Here is an 18,937-nt window from a genome sequence, read left to right as displayed (position 1 = left end):
TGTATAGTTTGGAGCAGAGAAGGGAAAGGGGGAACGTGATAGAAATGTTCAAATATATAAAGGGTTTTAACAAGGTAAAGGAAGGAGACATTATTCAAAGAAAGAGAAGTATTAGAACAAGAGACATGTTCTGTAACTGGAGGGTGGTAGGTTCTGGGGAAATTTGAGGAAAAATGACTTCACAGAAAGGGTAGTGGACAAGTGGAATAGCCTCCCATCAGAGGTGGTAGAGGCTAAGACAGTAGAGCAATTTAAACCTGCATGGGATAGACATAAGGACATCCTTCAGAAGAAGTAAGGCTCAATAAGGGTTGAGGTAATAATATATTTAAAAATGGGGCAGACTAGATGGGCCAAGTGGTTCTTATCCCCGTCAAATTCTATGTTTCTAACACCGCCAGAGCCCGGGCCCCTATCTAGCTGCTGTCACGTTGTGAAACTTTCACACTCTTCGTGTATCTTTAGGGGCAAATCATTTTGGAGGGATGTGCTGCCAAGCATTGCTTTCAATCAATAGACCAAACAACCATTGTATAGCCGAGGGGCAAAAATAAACTGGAGTAAAAGAGGTTGATTCTATTGCAGGCGATGCCCGCGATGTGCAACTGCAAAACTGTGTTGGAACTCCAGCAAAACTCACCCAATTTGTCCCAATTTGACATATATTTTTTTGTTAGCAGCCCCATAGGATGGCATATGAGCACACAACGTCCCACGCTTGAATTGACTCCCAGAGGTCTTAATCAAATTTATATTTGGGGCAGCCCAGACGGTGTAATGGTTAGCATTACTGCCTCATAGCACTGAGGTCGTGGGTTCCATTCCCACTTTGGCCCTAACTGTGTGGAGTTTGTATATTCTCCCTGTGCTTGCGTAGGTTTCTTCCGGGTGCTCCAGTTTCCTTCCACACTCCAAAAATATACTGGTATAGGCTCCCAACAAAAATTAAGCTCCACTGGGGCAGGGACTGTGTAAAGCGCTGCGGAATACGTATGCGCTATATAAATAACTGGTAATAATAATATTTATATTTAACCACAGGCTAAAAATATATATATATTTTTTATTTTTCCATATAGAACACATGCAGTGGGGGTTGGGATCACAGGGGACTTTGGGCCTCATTCAGCTTGGTTCGCAAGTCTGCGTTCGCACGCACCCGCACGATGTTTGCGTTCTACGCATGCGTATGCACCGCAATACGCGTGCGCAAACCGCCCACTGTGAAAGCGAACGCAGCGGATACGCAGCGCAGAGACACTGAAAAATGATTGACAGGAAGTGCCGTTTCGGGGTGGAGAGGGGGGTGGTCGATGCGTTTGAACGCCATTACAGGGGCGTGCATTATTAAGAACCAGCGATTGCATTTGCATAGTTTTGCAATGAACGGGTGCGTGCGAATGCAGACTTGTGATCCCAGCTGAATGAGGCTCTTTGGCAGTAGAGATACTGGGCTATATGATGGCACAAAATGTGTGTTTTACGGCAAAAATGTTAATTTAGGGCCTGATTCAGCAGTGATCGCAATTGTGATTACGCATGCCATCAGCTGATTGGTGCTTTCTGCGCATGCATGATAGTGTGTGTGCGCGAAGACTGCACTGCAATCGGGACTGCGATAGCAGTGACTACGCAGATCCATCACAGAGGTATGGGTGCCGGCCGCCTGCTGACACTTGTAGCTCCACAAGTGCCAAAGGCACCTGTAGTTCCACTGTAAAATAGAATAGTTTACTTCTATTTTACACTTTATTACCTCCGTACCCACAGCCCAGGGGTGCTGGGAAGAGCCCCGGGCTTCAGACCAAGCCTGGAGTTTTTTGATAGGGGGGACCCCTTTTTTGGGGGGTCCCCAACTCCCTTGAGATCCCCGACTTGGCCTGACCGGCTTGAGGTGAGAATGCTCTGGCCCTGGAGACCCGGTAATAGGGTCTCCTGGCTGTGGCATTACACCCCGGTCGGTTTGGGTCCGGTGCTGGTTTTAAATATAGGGGGTCCCTACGCAATTTTTTTCCCCTATATTTAAAACCAGGACTGTCCCTGCAGCCTGGTGCTGGTTCTTAAATTATGGTGGAACCCTACTCGTTTTGTTCCCCGTAATTTTCAGAACCAGGACTGGCTGGCAAGTCCAGGGCTGGTTATGCTTTTGAGGGGGGGGGAGCCTACATCATTTTTGTAAAAAAAATTAACCCTATTTTGACTATTTACAGGCAGAAATCTACACAAATCACAATGATTTCTGTATGTTTCTGCCAAACTCGCAGCTCAGGAGGTTGAGAGTTTGAAAAGTCAGTTTGGCAGAGAGTTTGCTGTTATCTCACCCGAGCTTGTCATCCCGATTCTTGGTAAATTTGAGAGATGTATCTTTTAGGTGAAAAGTATTTCCGAGTTGGCCCGATGGTGAGTTGATTCGAGTTTGCTATCTCGCCCGAGTTTTACTAGAGGGAAGAGAGAAATTCTCTCTAACACCCCCTTTAGTAAATTTGCAAGATGAAAATCATGCCTAAACTCTCCAGAGATTGTTATCTCGATTCTTAGTAAATTTACCCCTTGGCACAACAATAAAATTCCACCAAAGTGCATAGACTTGTGGAGGAAGATGGCAGCATTTGGGGATGGGCAGTACTTTGCTCAGACAGAAGGGAGGAATGAGGCACAATGAGGGCGTTCCTGGCAATGTTTGGAGTAGACACCCAAGTGTGCTTAGTTTATATGTATCCGTATTGCACTTTGGCTGAGAACCTCCTATCTAGGTGCACTCCCATCAATGTAGTGCCACAAGTAGTAAAGACAGTCCCCAATGTCTCTTCACCCTCATGATTAATTCATTAGTCCTAAATGGGACTAAGCCAAGAAATATTTCAGGAGAGAAATGTTACAGAGTATGTTAGTATGTTCTACCTAATGTAAGGGGTGATACTGAAGTGAATGGCGATTGGACAGAGTTTGATGTTTAAACTTTTGCTATTTCCACGTCATCACATACCTAGGCGGACTTCTAGTTTCCAGATGACCATATTAGTGCGGTCAGTAGACGGACACCTTCATGTGTGCTGTGCAGACTAGTAAAACAGCCACATTTATTACATACTGCACCTGATTATATTCTATAGTCTATAAAGGGCCACTATAGATGATCTTCTCTTCTACACATTTTTTAAAAGGTGAAGTTCAATATAAAATCTTTATGACCACTCTACAGTCTAAGGCTGCGGCTTTAGTGTATGTTGCTTCTATTAAAAAAAAAAATGGGGCTAGGGTGCAGGTGAGTGAAGCTGAGAAAGGTGCTACTGTAGGTGAAGATATGATTGTCTTCTTGTACAGGGGGAGATGTATCAAGCCTTGGAGAAATATAAAGTGGAAAAGTTGCCTAAAGCAGTGATTCCCAACCTCGGTCCTCAAGGCACACTAACAGTCCTGGTTTTGGTGATATCCAGGCTTGAGCACAGGTGGTTAATCAAAATAACTGAGGTACTAATTAAGGCACCTGTGCTCCAGTATGGCTAGCCTCAAAACCTGGACTGTTAGTGTGCCTTGAGGACCGTGGTTGGGAACCCCTGGCCTAAAGCAACCCATCCGCTTATCATTTCAAGGAATGTGCTAGATCACAAGTTCTCAAACTTTGTCCTCAGGACCCCAAACTGCATGTTTTCCAGGTCTCCTCAAAGAATCACAAGTGAAATAATTATATCCACCTGTGGATCTTTTAAAATGTGTCAGTGAGTAATGACTACACCTGGGCTTCTGCTGTGTGACCTGGAAAACGTGAACTGTGTGGGGTCCTGAGGACCGAGTTTGAGAACCACTGTGCTAGATAAATGACGGTTAGAAGCAGATTGGTTGCTTTAGGCAACTTTTCCACTTTATATTTCTCCAAGGCTTGATACATCTCCTCCAGAGTCTGATGCTCATCATGTAAGTGCACCGCCACCTAGAGGAAGTTATGGGCTAGCGCAGTTCATTCTTTTAGTCCAATGCTTGCCCTGTGTTCTCCTTATTTTGATATCTCACTCCTATCCATCTTGTCACTGCAGCTGTACAATACCTAGGCCTCTTGTCTCTCATTACAGTTCAGTGACTTCCTCTGTCCTCTCAGTGTCCGGGCTGTACACTGACGGATGAGCAGTACCGCAGAGAACCTCAGGTCGTGTGCCCCGACTTACACATCAAAGGACCCATATGCCGTGCCAACCAATGCCGTGTGCTCACACTTTTCAATTGCACGTGTAGGCTTGCGTTCTCTCACTGCATGTACTGCATGTCACGTGGCAGCACCAATGAAACTTGCAGTGGCACTGCCATGTGTGAGTGTACTGGAAGGTCTTATATCCCCGACCACAGCACAAGAACTCACAGCTGTCGGTCAGAGAGGACGTGCGGTTACACAGACGCCCATAAGTTCCCACGCTCCCCGTGGCGTTGTCTGTCTCGCAGAAGTTAGGCGAGCTGTCCACATAGACCAGCTCAGTATCCGCCGGCTTGGTGTAGCTCTGAGGCTTCTTCAGTTTCAGAAAAGTGGGAAGTTGTTGGCGCCGCCCCCTCACAGCTTCAACCATGACGGCTTCCTTGTACCTCTCCTTCAGCATGTAGCCCACCTCTCGGAAATGGGGCAACGTGATCCAGCATGTCTTCACCGTACAGGAGCCTGAGACTCCGTGACACTTACACTCCAAGCGGACATTCTTCTCCAGCAGCTAGGAAGGAAGAATATCATTAGAAGACAGATGAGTTTAAATGCATCTATCTAGAACCCATGCTGAAGGTGGGCTGGATTACTGTTCACAAGATCCAACATATCGGTCTATAAATTCTCTATGATCATGGGTACCAAGGGTGGAAGGGGGGAGGGTACTAAATACCCGGCCTTGATGGAGGGGCCCGACAGGGCACTTCTTTGGGCTGTGCATGTGCAATTGGTCATTATCCTTCAGATCCCTCTCTCTGGAAAATAAAGTGATCTTGTAGGCTATAGGCAGCAATAACTAACACCATCGGAAGATGATACTTATCAGGAGCCAAGATAAGCTATTTGGAGCTTTATATATTTGGCAATATGATAGGCCTCACTGCAACCTATGGGAGCTGCCTGGCAATCCTAAATAGAGGGACCGAGCTGATATTTGAGATACCCTCTTAATATATCAAGTAGGTTTTAATAAATAAATATTCAGTAAATATACCCCTATGTAGTAAACCAAACTAGCAATGTTCTGTTAGAGCCCCATTCGCCTGGTTGAGAAGATTCATATGGTGGGCTAAGCTAACTCCCAGGCAAACTTCCTCTAGCGAGCACGGCAACAGAGCTGTCACGTGTACAGGAACAAGCATAGTAATGTGATAGCTCAGCTTGGAAGATGAGTTGGGCTGCGTTACTGGAGTGCTAGCTCCTATGGTGGATTCCTTACTATGCTACCACTATACGGACTGGAGGATCAGCAAGCATAGCCCACAAGGAATTATGTATGCAGTCATGCAAAAATAAAATGGTGACAGGTCCCACTTAAAAACAAGCAAATCCTCTCCTATATTTCTGTACTTGTGTGCTTAAAGAGGAAAAGTCCTTAACCTACTGTAAGTCTCGTTTCAGGTCTGGAGAATGGAATACACATTAGTGCAGAGGTTTCCCAAACCTGGTCCTCAAGGCACCCTGACAGTCCAGGTTTGAAAGATATCCACGCTTGAGCACAGGTGACTTAATTAGTACCTCAGTCAATTTGATTTAACAATCTGTGGTCAACTATGGATATCCTTAAAAGCTGGACTGTTAGGTTGCCTTGAGGACCAACTTTGGGAACCTCTGCATTAGTGTAAACATGCAGCTTGTGTGTATATGTTTATGGCTTTAAATTACTAATCAGCCAAAAAATAATGTTGGCACACAAAATAAGCTATACATGGGCACAGGTACACCTACAAAGTGGCAGAAAAATGACAAAAAAGGGAGAAATCAGTGCAGCGTTCATGGGTAAATCATATGCATATAAAACAGTCACCCATTTTGTTGGGGTTGTTGATCTTTGAAAATCATGTCACAGGTCAAGGTCTTATCCTACATGGAGAACCTCTTCCAATGTATGATGACAAGACCACTTCACAACGTGTCATGTCAGTGTCGGACTGGTATATGAAGGGCCCACCAGGGAATACAGTGGTAAGGGCCCATGCTTAAGAGGTGTGGCCAGCCTCCATAGGGGGTGTGGCCAATCACCACAGAGGGACTTGAACAACCATTACAGAGTATATAGTCAGCCTGCAAAACGCAGGGCTCTATAAAGAAGGTGACAAGGATGTGTCAGGAACCCCCACTTTGATTGGCAGGGGGGCTAATTTTTATGTTGCTTCCAAAGAAACGGACCAAGCACCCAATTACTGACCCTCTACTAGAGTAACAATATATAATTTAACTGCACAATCTAGAACCTGACCCTAAGAGGATATTAGGGAGGGGGAGGGCTCATGCAGTGGAGTTCACCTGGAATTTCCCCTGTACCCCTGTTGGCCAGTCCAACCCTGTGTGATGATTGCCACTATCAATTCCATAATATTTTACAGGCAACAAATAAATGGATTTTGCTATAAATAACGAGGAATTTTAACTTTTTTTTAATAACAAAAGATACTAAAACTAAGTTTTTCATCACACATAACACTGCAGGAACATTACATAAAGGTATATGATAATTGCTGCTACCTTTCTCCCCACCAGGTTATTGTGGAGATTCATCAGGGTACGGGCGTGGCGCTTCACCTCTCTGGCGTCCATAAACTCTTTGGACAAGCGAAGGCCATGTTTCACGTCAGCAGAGCATCCTCCCCATCTCCATCCTTTATCGGAGTCCTGGTGCCCATGTTTCTCCCAGTCACAGCCACAGTAGGACAGGTTTCCATGGCTGCAGGCATTGGTGATGGCATGGGCAATGCCAGCAGACAGGATGGCATAGTGAAAGGCTGTTTCTCGGCTGCCTGGCAATGAAAGACCAAAGGGTTTTATTAGCCCAAATATACAGTGTATAAAAGAACAGAATATTTGTTTGTACACCCAGAGCCTAATTCAGAGTCACACCCAAAGCAGCCACCTCTGCGATCTTTCATACTGCGCACACTGACAAGGCCGGAAGCCTCTGCGGGGCTATTCAGAGTAGTTACGGAAGTCAGTCGGACCTCCATTTATTTTCCAGCCCGCGATGTGGCCGCAGTTTGTGTGTGACTCTGACTAAGGGACTGAGGGCCTGATTCAGAGCCGGACGCTATTTGCGGATGGTCGTTCCAAAAAAGGGGCCGGCTATTTAAATTGAGCGCTCGCTCATTGCGGTTTGTTGACTCCTCTATGTCTGAGCGAGCGGACGAAAAATGCGCTCGCTATTTTGTAAAGACGCCCCTTTGCCGTTCGCATCACACTTCATCTCTGGTATTTATTTGATTAATCGGGTACATCGAAAGGCATCTGAACTGCTCGCAGTGCTTGTGGTAGGTTTTTCCTACCGCAATCACTGCGAGCAGTTCAGGCTAAAGGACAACCAAGTGACGTGGTCGATGACGCTCCTTTACTAATTATGCACTCCCATTAAACGCCCTTTTGACCGTTTGGCACGCCTGCGTTCGGATCTCCACTCCCCCGTTTTCAAGCACCTTCCCCTGTTACCACCCACAAACGGTACATTCTGTCAATCAAAATAGCAGCCCCTCGCTGTTTTGCGAGCGCTCGATTTCCGACCGCAATGAATGGTTTGCGCATGCGCATTAAGACCCATACGCATCCGCAGTTGTGCGAACATCGCTCATAGCGAACGAGCGGACGCTTACAAGCGGCTCTGAATCAGGCCCTAATTCAGCTTCAGATGGAATAGCTAAGCTGCTCGCAAGCAACTTAGCTATTCCGTCTGTTCTGATATGGCAATGCAGCAGGAGGCATCACGCACATGCGCAGAACGGCTCTGGCGCCTGCACAGATTCCCGAACATTGGGAATCTACGTTCAGCAGTGCTGAATTAGGCCCTAAATTCACCCATGCACACAAAGCCCCGGCGTCCAGCGGAAGGAGCCGGACAGGGGCAGAGGGATCTGAAAGGATCCCTCTTCGCAACTCAGGACTCCGCCCCAAAACTTAATTTCTACAAAATTAGGTGAAAATGTTAAATTTCACTGGCTTTTGTAGAAATGAAGTGATAATGAATAGACCCCTATGTGTCTATATGAATAATTCTCCAGATAATCTTTTTTGCACTTCTGGACATAGGGCCTGATTCAGACCCACTCGCGAGCGGCTGTCCGCTCGCAAGTGGGTCGATGTTATGCACTGAGCATGCGCACGACGGAGGGAGCTCCGTCGTGCGCATGCGCCAGACGCGACGAGCGAAGGAAAGTCCTTCGCTCGTTGTGTCCGATCAAAGGGGGCGTGCTGTCAATGTTGATTGACAGCACGCCCCCTTTGGTGGGCGTGCCGGGGGCGTGCCTCCCTGACGGGGGCGTTCCCACGGGAACGCCTCCCGTCAGAAGCCGGCCCACTGACATCACTAGTGATGTCAGTGGGAGTGATTTTGGCTCTGATAGAGCCAAAATCACTCCGGAGCTTGCGGTTGAAAACCTCAACCGCAGGCTCCGGCTCGCAATTTCGATGGTCGCAATGGTCTCGACCATCGCGGCCATCAAAATGCACGCTCGTATAGCCTGTGGGTGGTGACCCACAGCTATACGAGCGTCCAGGAGGACGCTCCATGAAAATGGAGCCCGGCCCTCATTCAGAGCGTGCGCTCTGCTCAGAGCGTACGGCTCTGAATGAGGGCCATAATGTTGGATAAGGACCATTGGTGCAGGGAAGTTTCCAAATCCTTCTACAGATTCTGTATGTGATTGAGGTTTGTGCTTGACTGGGTCACCCCAGTATGTTTTGAGGGGAGTTATGGTATTCCAGTGTAGATTTTGCTGCATGGTTTTGGCCATTGGGCTCAATTCAGACCCGCTTGCAAGATGCGTTCGCACGCACCCAGCGTATGCAAAAGCAGGCGTTCGTATGGCAAGGCATTAGCACACCCACTATGTCTTAGCGTGCGATCGCTCAGTTATGCAGACGCCCACCAGCCTGTCTTAAGATGCCCACTTACGCACGTCATCACCAGGAAGTGTATGCAACCATCGGAAGTGATCGCAGCACTTGTGGCTGACCATACCCTAACTGCAAGCACTGCGAGTGATTCAGTGTGATTTTTAACCATGTGATGTGTACTATGACGCTACCTCTTAATTATGCATGCCTCTGAAACGTTGTGTCAAAGCTGGATAATTGCCTGAGACAAGATCAGTATAAAATTGGATCGCAGCGACGTTATCTTGCGACTGGCCGCAAGATGCCATCTTGGAAATGAGATCGCAAGATGCCATTTTGCGAATGGCCGCCTAAGCGCCATTTTAGATAAACTCACACTTTAGTACATGTGGCGATATTACTATTAGCATCATGCGATTGCATCTTTCACCATTTCTCATACACACATTAATAAGCACAATTGCGCTGTTAACTAGTCGCATATTAGCGAATACATAAGATCCTGTATGAAAACGCTGAATATTAGCTTCATGCACACGCATCTGCCCCAAGTTAACTAGCGTCTTTATATCAAACCCCACATACTCACACATTACATATTCACATACAAGGTTCCATAAGCTTTAAGGTATAAGATTCAAGTATGCACTTACTATAATTGCTATGAAATAAAGATTATTTCGTAACTAAGGTTTTATACGTGATAAGTAAGCCATGTTTGGTATTGTACTGATGCGTACTCTCTCAACAGTATTCTGGTAATATCGATGGAGAGATCGCAACATGCATTCTCAACTTATGGACCGCAGAGACTTCAAGCAACAAAATGTACATTATATGAACAACTGTTAGGATGTTGCATGAGGCGGGAAACCAGAGATCTCCAGTTGTTAGAGGCTGGACTGTGTCTATTTGAACCAACCTGTTAAATTCCTTGTAACATATGCCCTCTCCTTTAGGACCAATGGTATTAGCAACAAACTTCTCTATTGTGTTGTTTATTCCTGGGGGGTATAAATATGTGTTATCTGACCCTGGGTTCCTAGTCTTCGTGCTGAATGCTGATTGACGAGGGGTTTCTTGCTGATGCCTACATCTGGACCAGAGAGTGCTGCGTATGTATAATTGTACTTGGGTCTGTATAATCTCTTTGCGCTAAGATTATATGAGGATCATAGCGTGTAACTGTTGTACTTTTACTTGAATAATACTTTGTGCTTTGGAACCACAGGTTCTAGGTCTGGAGTCTTTATTTACTGTATGACTGCGTACGCAAATTAGCGTCATCCTTAGAGGTTTATAGGCAGGATATTAGAAGGTATAGGCAGGGGTATATAGAGGTTCAAAGGCAGTATCGTTAGTTGTTAAGACGCTCAGGCACGCCTGCATTCGCACCTCCACTCCCCCGTTACTAGCGACCAGCCCCTGTAACCACCCACAAACTGCTTTTCCTGTCACATAATCAGCCGGGCTGTCTATGTGCAGTGTGTCCCGATCGCTCGATGCGTACGCATGTGTAAAATGCAAACATCGGCTGGCTTAGGTGCGAACACAGCCTAGCGAGAGGGTCTGAATCGGGCCCATTGTCCTGCTGGAAAATAAATCTTCTCTCAAGTCCTAGGTCTCATGTAGACTACAGAAAGTGTACCTTCTAAATGTGTCTATAACGTGTTCTATCTGTTATTCTAGGACAAATTTTCCATTTCCTGCCCCTAAAGCAGAGGGTATTCCTCATACCTTAAAGCATTATGCACCTGCCATCATGTCCAATGTTAGGGATAGTGTTTTTGTGATGATAAACCATCTTATGGACAAAAAGTTCTCATCACACCACATAATTGTTTTCTACCTGGTGCAATGATCTCCCACATGGTTTCTAGCAAATTCCAGAGCAATGGTCTTCTTCATGGCACATCCCATAAATTTCACCTATGTCCAGTTCCGAGTTAGTGCTGCCCCTGGACATTGTAGTGAAGCAACCAATCAGCTTCGAACTGTCATTTTAAAACTGTGCTAGATAAATGACAGTTAGAAGCTGATTGGTTGCCTTGTGCAACTACTACACTTTATATGTCTCCAAGGCTTGAGACATATCCCCTGCCTAAATAATCCCATCTCTGCCACGGAGGACTACAGTATAACTCTGGCAGAGTTGCCATCGGCCTCTTGGTGTCATCCTTAACAATTGCCCTTATGCACACACAAAATTATTTTCAAATTCCAAATTCAATGCTGTTGTGCCAACAGTAGACTACCAAAATGGCATCTGCAGAGAGGGTAAAGCCGCGTACACACTACCCGATAAATTGGACGCTATAAATGAAAACGATATCGTTATCGTTCATCGCGTTCAATATTGTCCAGTGTGTATACAAGATATCGTTAACGATGCGCGTTCCCGCGGATCGTTAATGTCTTTTATTGCCTTTGCTTGCCGGGCAACCTGACGATATCGTCAGGTTCTGCACGTTCGGGGATGAGGGAGGCTGCCGTCACTGTACGATATCGTTAACGACATTGAGCCCGGCAGTGCAGGGGAAGCACTTAATGATATCGCTCATGGAGCATATCGTGAAGTGTGTATGTGGCTGAACATTCACGAATACACACAGGGAAAGGAATACTTTCAAAACCAGTGTTGTGACTGAGACAATCCAGTATGTGAGAGAAATGAGAACAGCTGATAGGTCAGTAACTATGGATGGTCTGTAGGTGTTAGCAAGGTGGCAACTCTATGCCAGAAGACCCAATTCCAAGTATCTCACCACAAAAACACAGCAATAAGGTAAAAATTTAATACTTCCATATCATATACTCAAATAAAGCAGATTACTTCTTTTCTATTTTTCTTCCAACAGTTTTTAAATATTCAAATCAAATGGGTGTAGAACCCGGGTACTGTATATCTAATTATTATGTTTTTGGCTAGTGGACCTGGAAGCCCAATTCTGCAAAGGCGGCTCACACATGCACAAAGTCTTCCGGGTCTAGGTCTAGCTGGTGATATTTAATTTGTAAATCGGGTGTAGAACTTTTTCTATTTTTGTGGTGAGTCATGTTTGAAAATCATGAATTTTCAACGAGTTTGACTTGATTACATCTGACGGTTTGCAGCTCAGTTGAACAATTGCAGCAAATCTCACTCAATTACCCCGATGTGTGTTTTTATATTTCATGGGCTTTTCAAAGTGGATGTGATAAATATTTTTCGCCAAAATTCGCAATGCGAAAGTTAATATTTTCACGCCAATTTACTAAAATCCTTTTGCTCCGATAAGGTAATTAATACATGTTCTAGCGTTAATAAAGGCATTTTGTTTTCTAATTTTCGGACTTTCTCGGTTATATTTTTTTAGGAATATTTTCCACATAAGCAATGTTGTTTATGGGAAGGTTGTTAAGTAACCATAGAAAAGCATTGTAATAATAATAAAGTATGATATAAAAGACAATATGACATCTGGAAGATAAACAGCCATATAATGCAAACATTGTACGATTACGTCCAGTGCAGATTTACTGCCAGGAGACAAAGGAATTTGGAAACATATTTCATAATTGTCTTGCTGGCACATCTCGGCAGGGCCGGAGAGTGAAACGATATTTCTTATTGAAAGTTTTCACTTATTTGTTTAAGATTCTGTGAATATTTATACTAGACTTGTGAATTATGATGGCAAGGGAGAATTGTATACATTTTTTATTGTTAGATATGCCTCCAGCAATTCTGTTATCTAGTTCATTGAGAGCTGAAGAGGATTAAGGGGAATTAGATGTAAAGTACTTTATTACGGATATAAATGATTTTATGATATTATACAGTATAAACCTAACTGCAGGGCCGCAACTAGGGGGGGCTAGAGGTGCACGTGCACCGGGTGGGTATTGCGAGGGGGTGAAAAATCTGGCTCGGCCATCTGAAAATGGCCGCCGCCAAAGAGGAGACAAATGCTAGAGGTCCTTACTAGTGTCTGTCTCCGCCTTGGCGGCGGCCATTTTTGGATGGCCGTTTTCAGCAGATTCCATGCGGACTAACCGTCCGCATGGACTCTGCTGAAAACGGCCATCCAAAAATGGCCGCCGCCAAAGAAGAGACAGATGCTAGAGGTCCTACTGGACCTCTAGTTTCTGTTAGCAGAGCGCAATGCGCACAGCGTTCCCGGAAGTTCCGGGAACGCTGGCGCTGCAGGGAGAGGATGCCGAGAGCTGCATCTTCTCCCTTCAAACCCCCCTGGAAACGAGCATAAACCCCATGGCAACGAGCATGTAACTCCTGGCAACGAGCATGAAACCCCTGGCAACGAGCATGGAACCCCTGGTAACAAGCATGAAATCCCCTGACATCAAGCATGAAATCCCCTGACATCAAGCATGAAACCCCCTGTCAACGAGCATGTAACTCCTGGCAACGAGCATGAAACCCCATGGCAACGAGCATGTAACCCCTGGTAACAAGCATAAATACCCTGACAATAAGCATGAAACCCCCTGGCAACAAGCATGTAACCCCTGGCAACAGGCATGAAACCCCATGGCAACGAGCATGAAACCCCATGGCAACGAGCATGTAACCCCTGGCAACGAGCATAAACCCCCTGGCAACGAGCAGGTAATTTTAAAATAATTAGAAGCATTACTGTGGGGCATAAAATGGTGTTGGGCAAATATGTAAGTGGCTCTTTGGTAATAGGCATTGCAGTGTGTGGCATAATGTGTAATGGGCATTATGATGTGTGGAATAATGTAAGTCACTATACCAGGGATGTCTGAGTAGTGCACTGCCTTATCGAGGAGCAAGGACAAAATCCAGGTACGGGAAGGGAGGGGGCGCAAAATTGCTGCCTTGCACTGGGTGACAGATATCCTAGTTTCGGCCCTGCTAACTGCGAAGATTCTTTATTAAATTGCTTATTTTTCCCCTTGGAGAGTGAGAGGTAAATCACAGTAGAGTATATTTGTCATCACCTGTACACCATGAGGATATTTTGTGGGGTGAACTATCTTGAGCTCTGATTCCTGGTGAACTAGCTGTCTCTAATAGACTGTGACTATGGACTGTGGGCCTGATCCATTACCGATCTCAACTGCGAATGCTATAGCGATTACGTACACAGTTCAACTGCGATAGTATGCTAATCCATTGCAATTAATAAGCCCTTGCAGCGCAACGTAAGGACGCCCACTTTACCTGACACACATCCGTAATGTTTAGCAAGACTGTGAAACCATGGGAACAATCGAGTACCATCGCGGCCTTACGCACAATTGTACAAGGACCTTACTTTGAAATTGCTAACTTCATCACACGCTTAGGGGCATATCCAAATACCCGCGGGACCTCTCCCGCGAATAATTGGGGCTTGAAAGTCCCGCAGCGCGGGGTTAAGCTATTCAATAAAATAGTTTTCACCCCGCGTCGTTAACTCTGCTGTCGCGCGCGGGAACACACTTTCCGCGAGCAATGCGGAAACTGTGTAATACCCTCTTGCGCGAGGTCGAACAGGGCGGCCTCACGCTGATTTTACCTCGCACCTACAAGAGTCAAACAGCGGGGACTTGCACGCGGGGTCTCAGAGACACCCGCGTGTGGAATCCCCGTTAATTGTATCCCGTCCAGCGCGACAATTAGCCGCGGGGTAAACTGCTGTGGACACAGAGGAATCCATCGCTAAGTGGAGACAGGTTGTCAGCGTTTGGGGGTGGTAACAGGGAGGTGGTGAATAAAACGCTGTTACATGGGCATACACACATTAGCCCCTGCAATCTCCTATGCAGCATGAAAGCTCTCTGCGTGTCAGGAGCTCTGCCGAGTTTGCGGCTGGTCAGACCTGCTACAAGGGCAAGATGGCCGCTTCATGTGCGTCGATGTGAACGATATTTAAGCAGGAAAGCAACGTTGTGCGCATGTACGAAGGGGTGGGCATCCTTATGCTCGGGTGAACTATGTAACTATTAGCACATTTTTACAGCTGCGCTGCGTATGAAATCACAGCTGTGATCGCATTACCGTTCATTTCTAAATTAGAGCCTATGAACGGTGTGCAATGTGGCTGACTATGGACGGCGGCGAAGTGGCTGACTATGGACGGCGGCGATGATAGTGACTATGGAGGGTGTGCGAAGTGAGTGACTATGAACGGTGTGCAATGTGGCTGACTATGGACGGTGGGCGATGTGAGTAACTATGGATGGTGGGCGATGTGAGTGACTATGGACGGTGTGCGATGTGAGTGACTATGGACGGTGTGCAATGTGAGTGAGACTATGGACGGTGTGCAATGTGAGTGACTATGGACGGTGTGCAATGTGAGTGACTATGGACGGTGTGCGATGTGAGTGACTATGGACGGTGTGCGATGTGAGTGACTATGGACGGTGTGCGATGTGAGTGACTATGGACGGTGTGCGATGTGAGTGACTATGGACGGTGTGCGATGTGAGTGACGATGGACGGTGTGCAATGTGAGTGACGATGGACGGTGTGCGATGTGAGTGACTATGGACGGTGTGCGATGTGAGTGACTATAGACAGTGGGCGATGTGAGTGACTATGGATGGTGGGCGATGAGTGACTATAGACGGTGTGCGATGTGAGTGACTATGGACGGTGTGCGATGTGAGTGACTATGGATGGTGGGCGATGAGTGACTATAGACGGTGTGCGATGTGAGTGACTATGGACGGTGTGCGAAGTGAGTGACTATAGACGGTGTGCGATGTGAGTGACTATGGATGGTGGGCGATGTGAGTGACTATAGATGGTGTGCAATGTGAGTGACTATGGACGGTGTGTGATATGAGTGACTATGGACGGTGTGCGATGTGAGTGTGTTAAGATCTTAGTTTGTTGTGGACCTGGGGTGGTAATAGGAGCAGACACCTGAACAGATTTAAATTGAAAAGTGGGTTTTTTAATGGGTGAATTTGCAGACATGTACATGGATAAAATAAAGTCCAGAATATTAAGAAGATGGTGATGATTAGAAACTGTAGTAAAGTAATAATAAACAATGTCCGGTTAGTGGCAGAGCTAATAAAAAGTCTTTGTAATCCAAAAGGGTAACTGCAAGGCTGCAGACAGGAAAACAGTTACTTGATTGATACTGGTGAGGTGATATCCAGAGAGGTATAGAGCAATTGGATTAGCAGCAGCTGATGAATTGAACTGAGATGGCTAGGTGTAGAAAACAGAGAGCTAGGTACGAGGAGGCAGTGTAGGTTCATGGTTAACTGTACATACAGGTCCTTTGGCAGGGAAAGGGTAAGTAGAAGGTGCAGGATGGTTCCAGCAGGAGACTGGGAGCAAGCAGAGCGGTGCAGGCTACTTGGAAGCTGGGATCCAGCAGGAGCACAGGTGAGCACTCAGAAGCACAGGAACTCTCTCACAGCTACGCTGTGAAACACGTTGCACTAGTAAATATGGGAAGCTCTGAACTCCCTTAAGTACCCAGTGCAGAATTGTGATAGGTCAGAGAGAGCATGTGACACGCCAGGACAGCTAAGTCACATGACCAGAGGAAAAATGGCGGCACCCATACCAGAGTGGAATAGACACACCACCAGGCCTACCCCGGCCAGAATGACACAGTGCCCGTGGAACACTATGCACAGTCAATGCCGGCCACCAGACACCAGTCCCTCTGCCGGAAGGACCACACCACAGTGCCCTCACAGGTAATACCCATCGTCCCCTATGCCGGGAAACCCTGGTCGTGACAGTACCCCTCTCCTTACGGGTGGCCTCAGGACACTTACCAGGCTTCTCTGGATGGGCAGAGTGAAACTTCCTGATGAGTATAGGAGCTCAAATGTCTTGGGCATTAGTCCTGCAGTGTTCTTCTGGGCCATAGCCTCTCCAATCCAGAAGATATTGCAACTGACCCCTTCGGACATGGGAATCCAAGATTTGGGACACTTCAAACTCCACACTTCTCTGAGGGCCTGATTCAGAGCCGGACGCTATTTGCGCTCGCTCGTTCAGAAAAAGGGGCTGGAAATTTAAATTGAGCGCTCGCTTTTTGCAGTCTGTTGACGCTTCTATGTCTGAACGAGCGAACGAAACATGCGCTCGCTATTTTGTAAAGATGCCCCCTGGCCGCTCGCATCATACGTCATCTCCGCTATTTATTAGATTAATCGAGTACATCGAAAGGCGTATGAACTGCTCGCTATTCTTGTGGTAGCATTTTCCTACTGCAATCATGTGAGCAGTTCAGGCTAAAAGACAACCAAGTGATGTGGTCGATGACGCTGCTTTGTTAATTATGCACTCCCTTAAACCGCCCGTTTTGACCGTTTGGCACGCCTGCGTTCGGATCTCCACTCCCCGTTTTCAAGCACCTTCCCCTGTTACCACCCATAAACGCCTCATCCTGTCACTCAAATTAGCAGGCATTCGCTATTTTGCGAGCACACGATTTCCGACCGCAATGACTGGTTGGCGCGTGCGCATTACAACTAGGGATGTGCAGGCTCAGTTCTACTCGGTTCCGTTCGGTTCTTTTTACCGAATCTTATTGGCTATCCAAAACTCGTGACAGCTGAAACCCAATAAGATTCGGGAAAAAAATCTGAACGGAACCGAGTAGAACCGAGCCTGCACATCCCTAATTACAACCCATACGCATGCGCAGATGTGCGAACATCGCTCGGAGCGAACGAGCGGCCGCTTACGAGCGGCTCTGAATCAGGCCCTCATTTTGGACACGGACAGGAACTGGAAGGACTTTGAGGAACTTGTTGAGAATCAACGGCTTGATTAGGGATATGTGGAAAGAATTAGGGATTCTTAGATAGGAAGGAAGTTGAAGATGGTAGGAAACTGGATTAATTACTTCAGTAATGGAAAAGGGTCCATTCAATCATGGGGCGAACTTCATTGATGAAACTCTGAGGCACAAATTACGGGTGGATAGCCAAACTTGATCCCCGATTTGCATTTGAGGCACTTTCCTTTGCTTCTTGTCCGCCTGAATTTTGTAATGTGAGGACCCACATTGAGGCGAACCTCCGTACAGTGTCATCCACAGCCGGTATCGCAAAGACAGGCAGACTCCGGAATTCAGGGACTCGAGGGTGAAGACCGTACACAATAAGAAATGGAGTTTGATTTGTGGAGGAATGGTAAGAAGCATTTTGCGCAAACTCAGCCCAGGGAAGAAATTCAGATCAATTATTTTGGGAGGAGGACATGAAAATTCTTAAAAAGGTCCCGAGATCTTAGTTTACTCTCTCAGTAGATCCATTACTTTGCGGGTGATAAGCCGTAGAGAAATTCAATTTCACTTGTGAAACAGAACAGAGTGCTCTCCAAAACTTTGCTACAAATTGAACACCACGATCCGAGATCTGTGTTGAACAAAAAGATGAGCCAGATCCGATGCAGAAGGTTAATTTCTTCAGAGGTACATAGTGAACCATTTTTGAAAATCAGTCTGTCACGACCCAGATGGTGGTATGGAAATCAGAATTTGGTAAATCTGTTCTAAAATCCATGGAGATGTGTGTCCATGGGCGAGATGGAATGGGCAGAGGTAAAAGTTCACCAGCTGGGGATTGACGAGGAGACTTGTGCTGTGCACATAGGGTACAGGAAGAAATGAACTCCACTACGTCAACTTTCATTGATGGCCACCAGTAAGATCTTCTTAGGAACTCCAGTGTTTTCTAAATGCCAGAGTGACCTGTGAACCGTGAAGAATGAGTCCATGTAAGTAGCTGCTTCCTTAACTCCGGGGCCACAAACGTTTTCCCAGTAGGAGATTGTAGTTGTATTGCAGCCAATACTTTCGACACCAACACTGGAGTACTACACAGAATCTCAGAATTGTTGTCACAGGACAGGGATCTTGACAAGGCATCAGCTTTTTGGTTGAGAGCTCCTGACCGGAAAGT

At 46.3% G+C, this 18,937-nt stretch overlaps 1 protein-coding gene across 1 annotated transcript in view; it reads right to left on the bottom strand.

The window, feature by feature from the left end:
- Positions 1–3,498: 3,498 nt before the first annotated feature.
- The window catches only part of LOC148481457 (protein Wnt-7a-like), a 54,451-nt gene continuing 39,012 nt past the window's right edge, over positions 3,499–18,937 (bottom strand). Inside the window, exons 4-5 of the mRNA XM_088453497.1 lie at positions 6,692–6,963; positions 3,499–4,694 (exon numbers count right to left, since the gene is read on the bottom strand). Of these exons, the coding sequence (XP_088309623.1) occupies positions 4,215–4,694; positions 6,692–6,963 (752 nt within the window). The 3' untranslated portion in view covers positions 3,499–4,214. The remainder of the gene's footprint in view (positions 4,695–6,691; positions 6,964–18,937) is intronic.

This window comes from Taudactylus pleione, unplaced genomic scaffold (genome assembly GCF_031769625.1).
Source record: "Taudactylus pleione unplaced genomic scaffold, aTauple2 ptg000579l, whole genome shotgun sequence".
Classification (NCBI taxonomy): Eukaryota; Metazoa; Chordata; class Amphibia; order Anura; family Myobatrachidae; genus Taudactylus; species Taudactylus pleione.
Note: the sequence above shows the minus strand (reverse complement) of the source record. Positions and strands in the feature narration are given on the sequence as shown.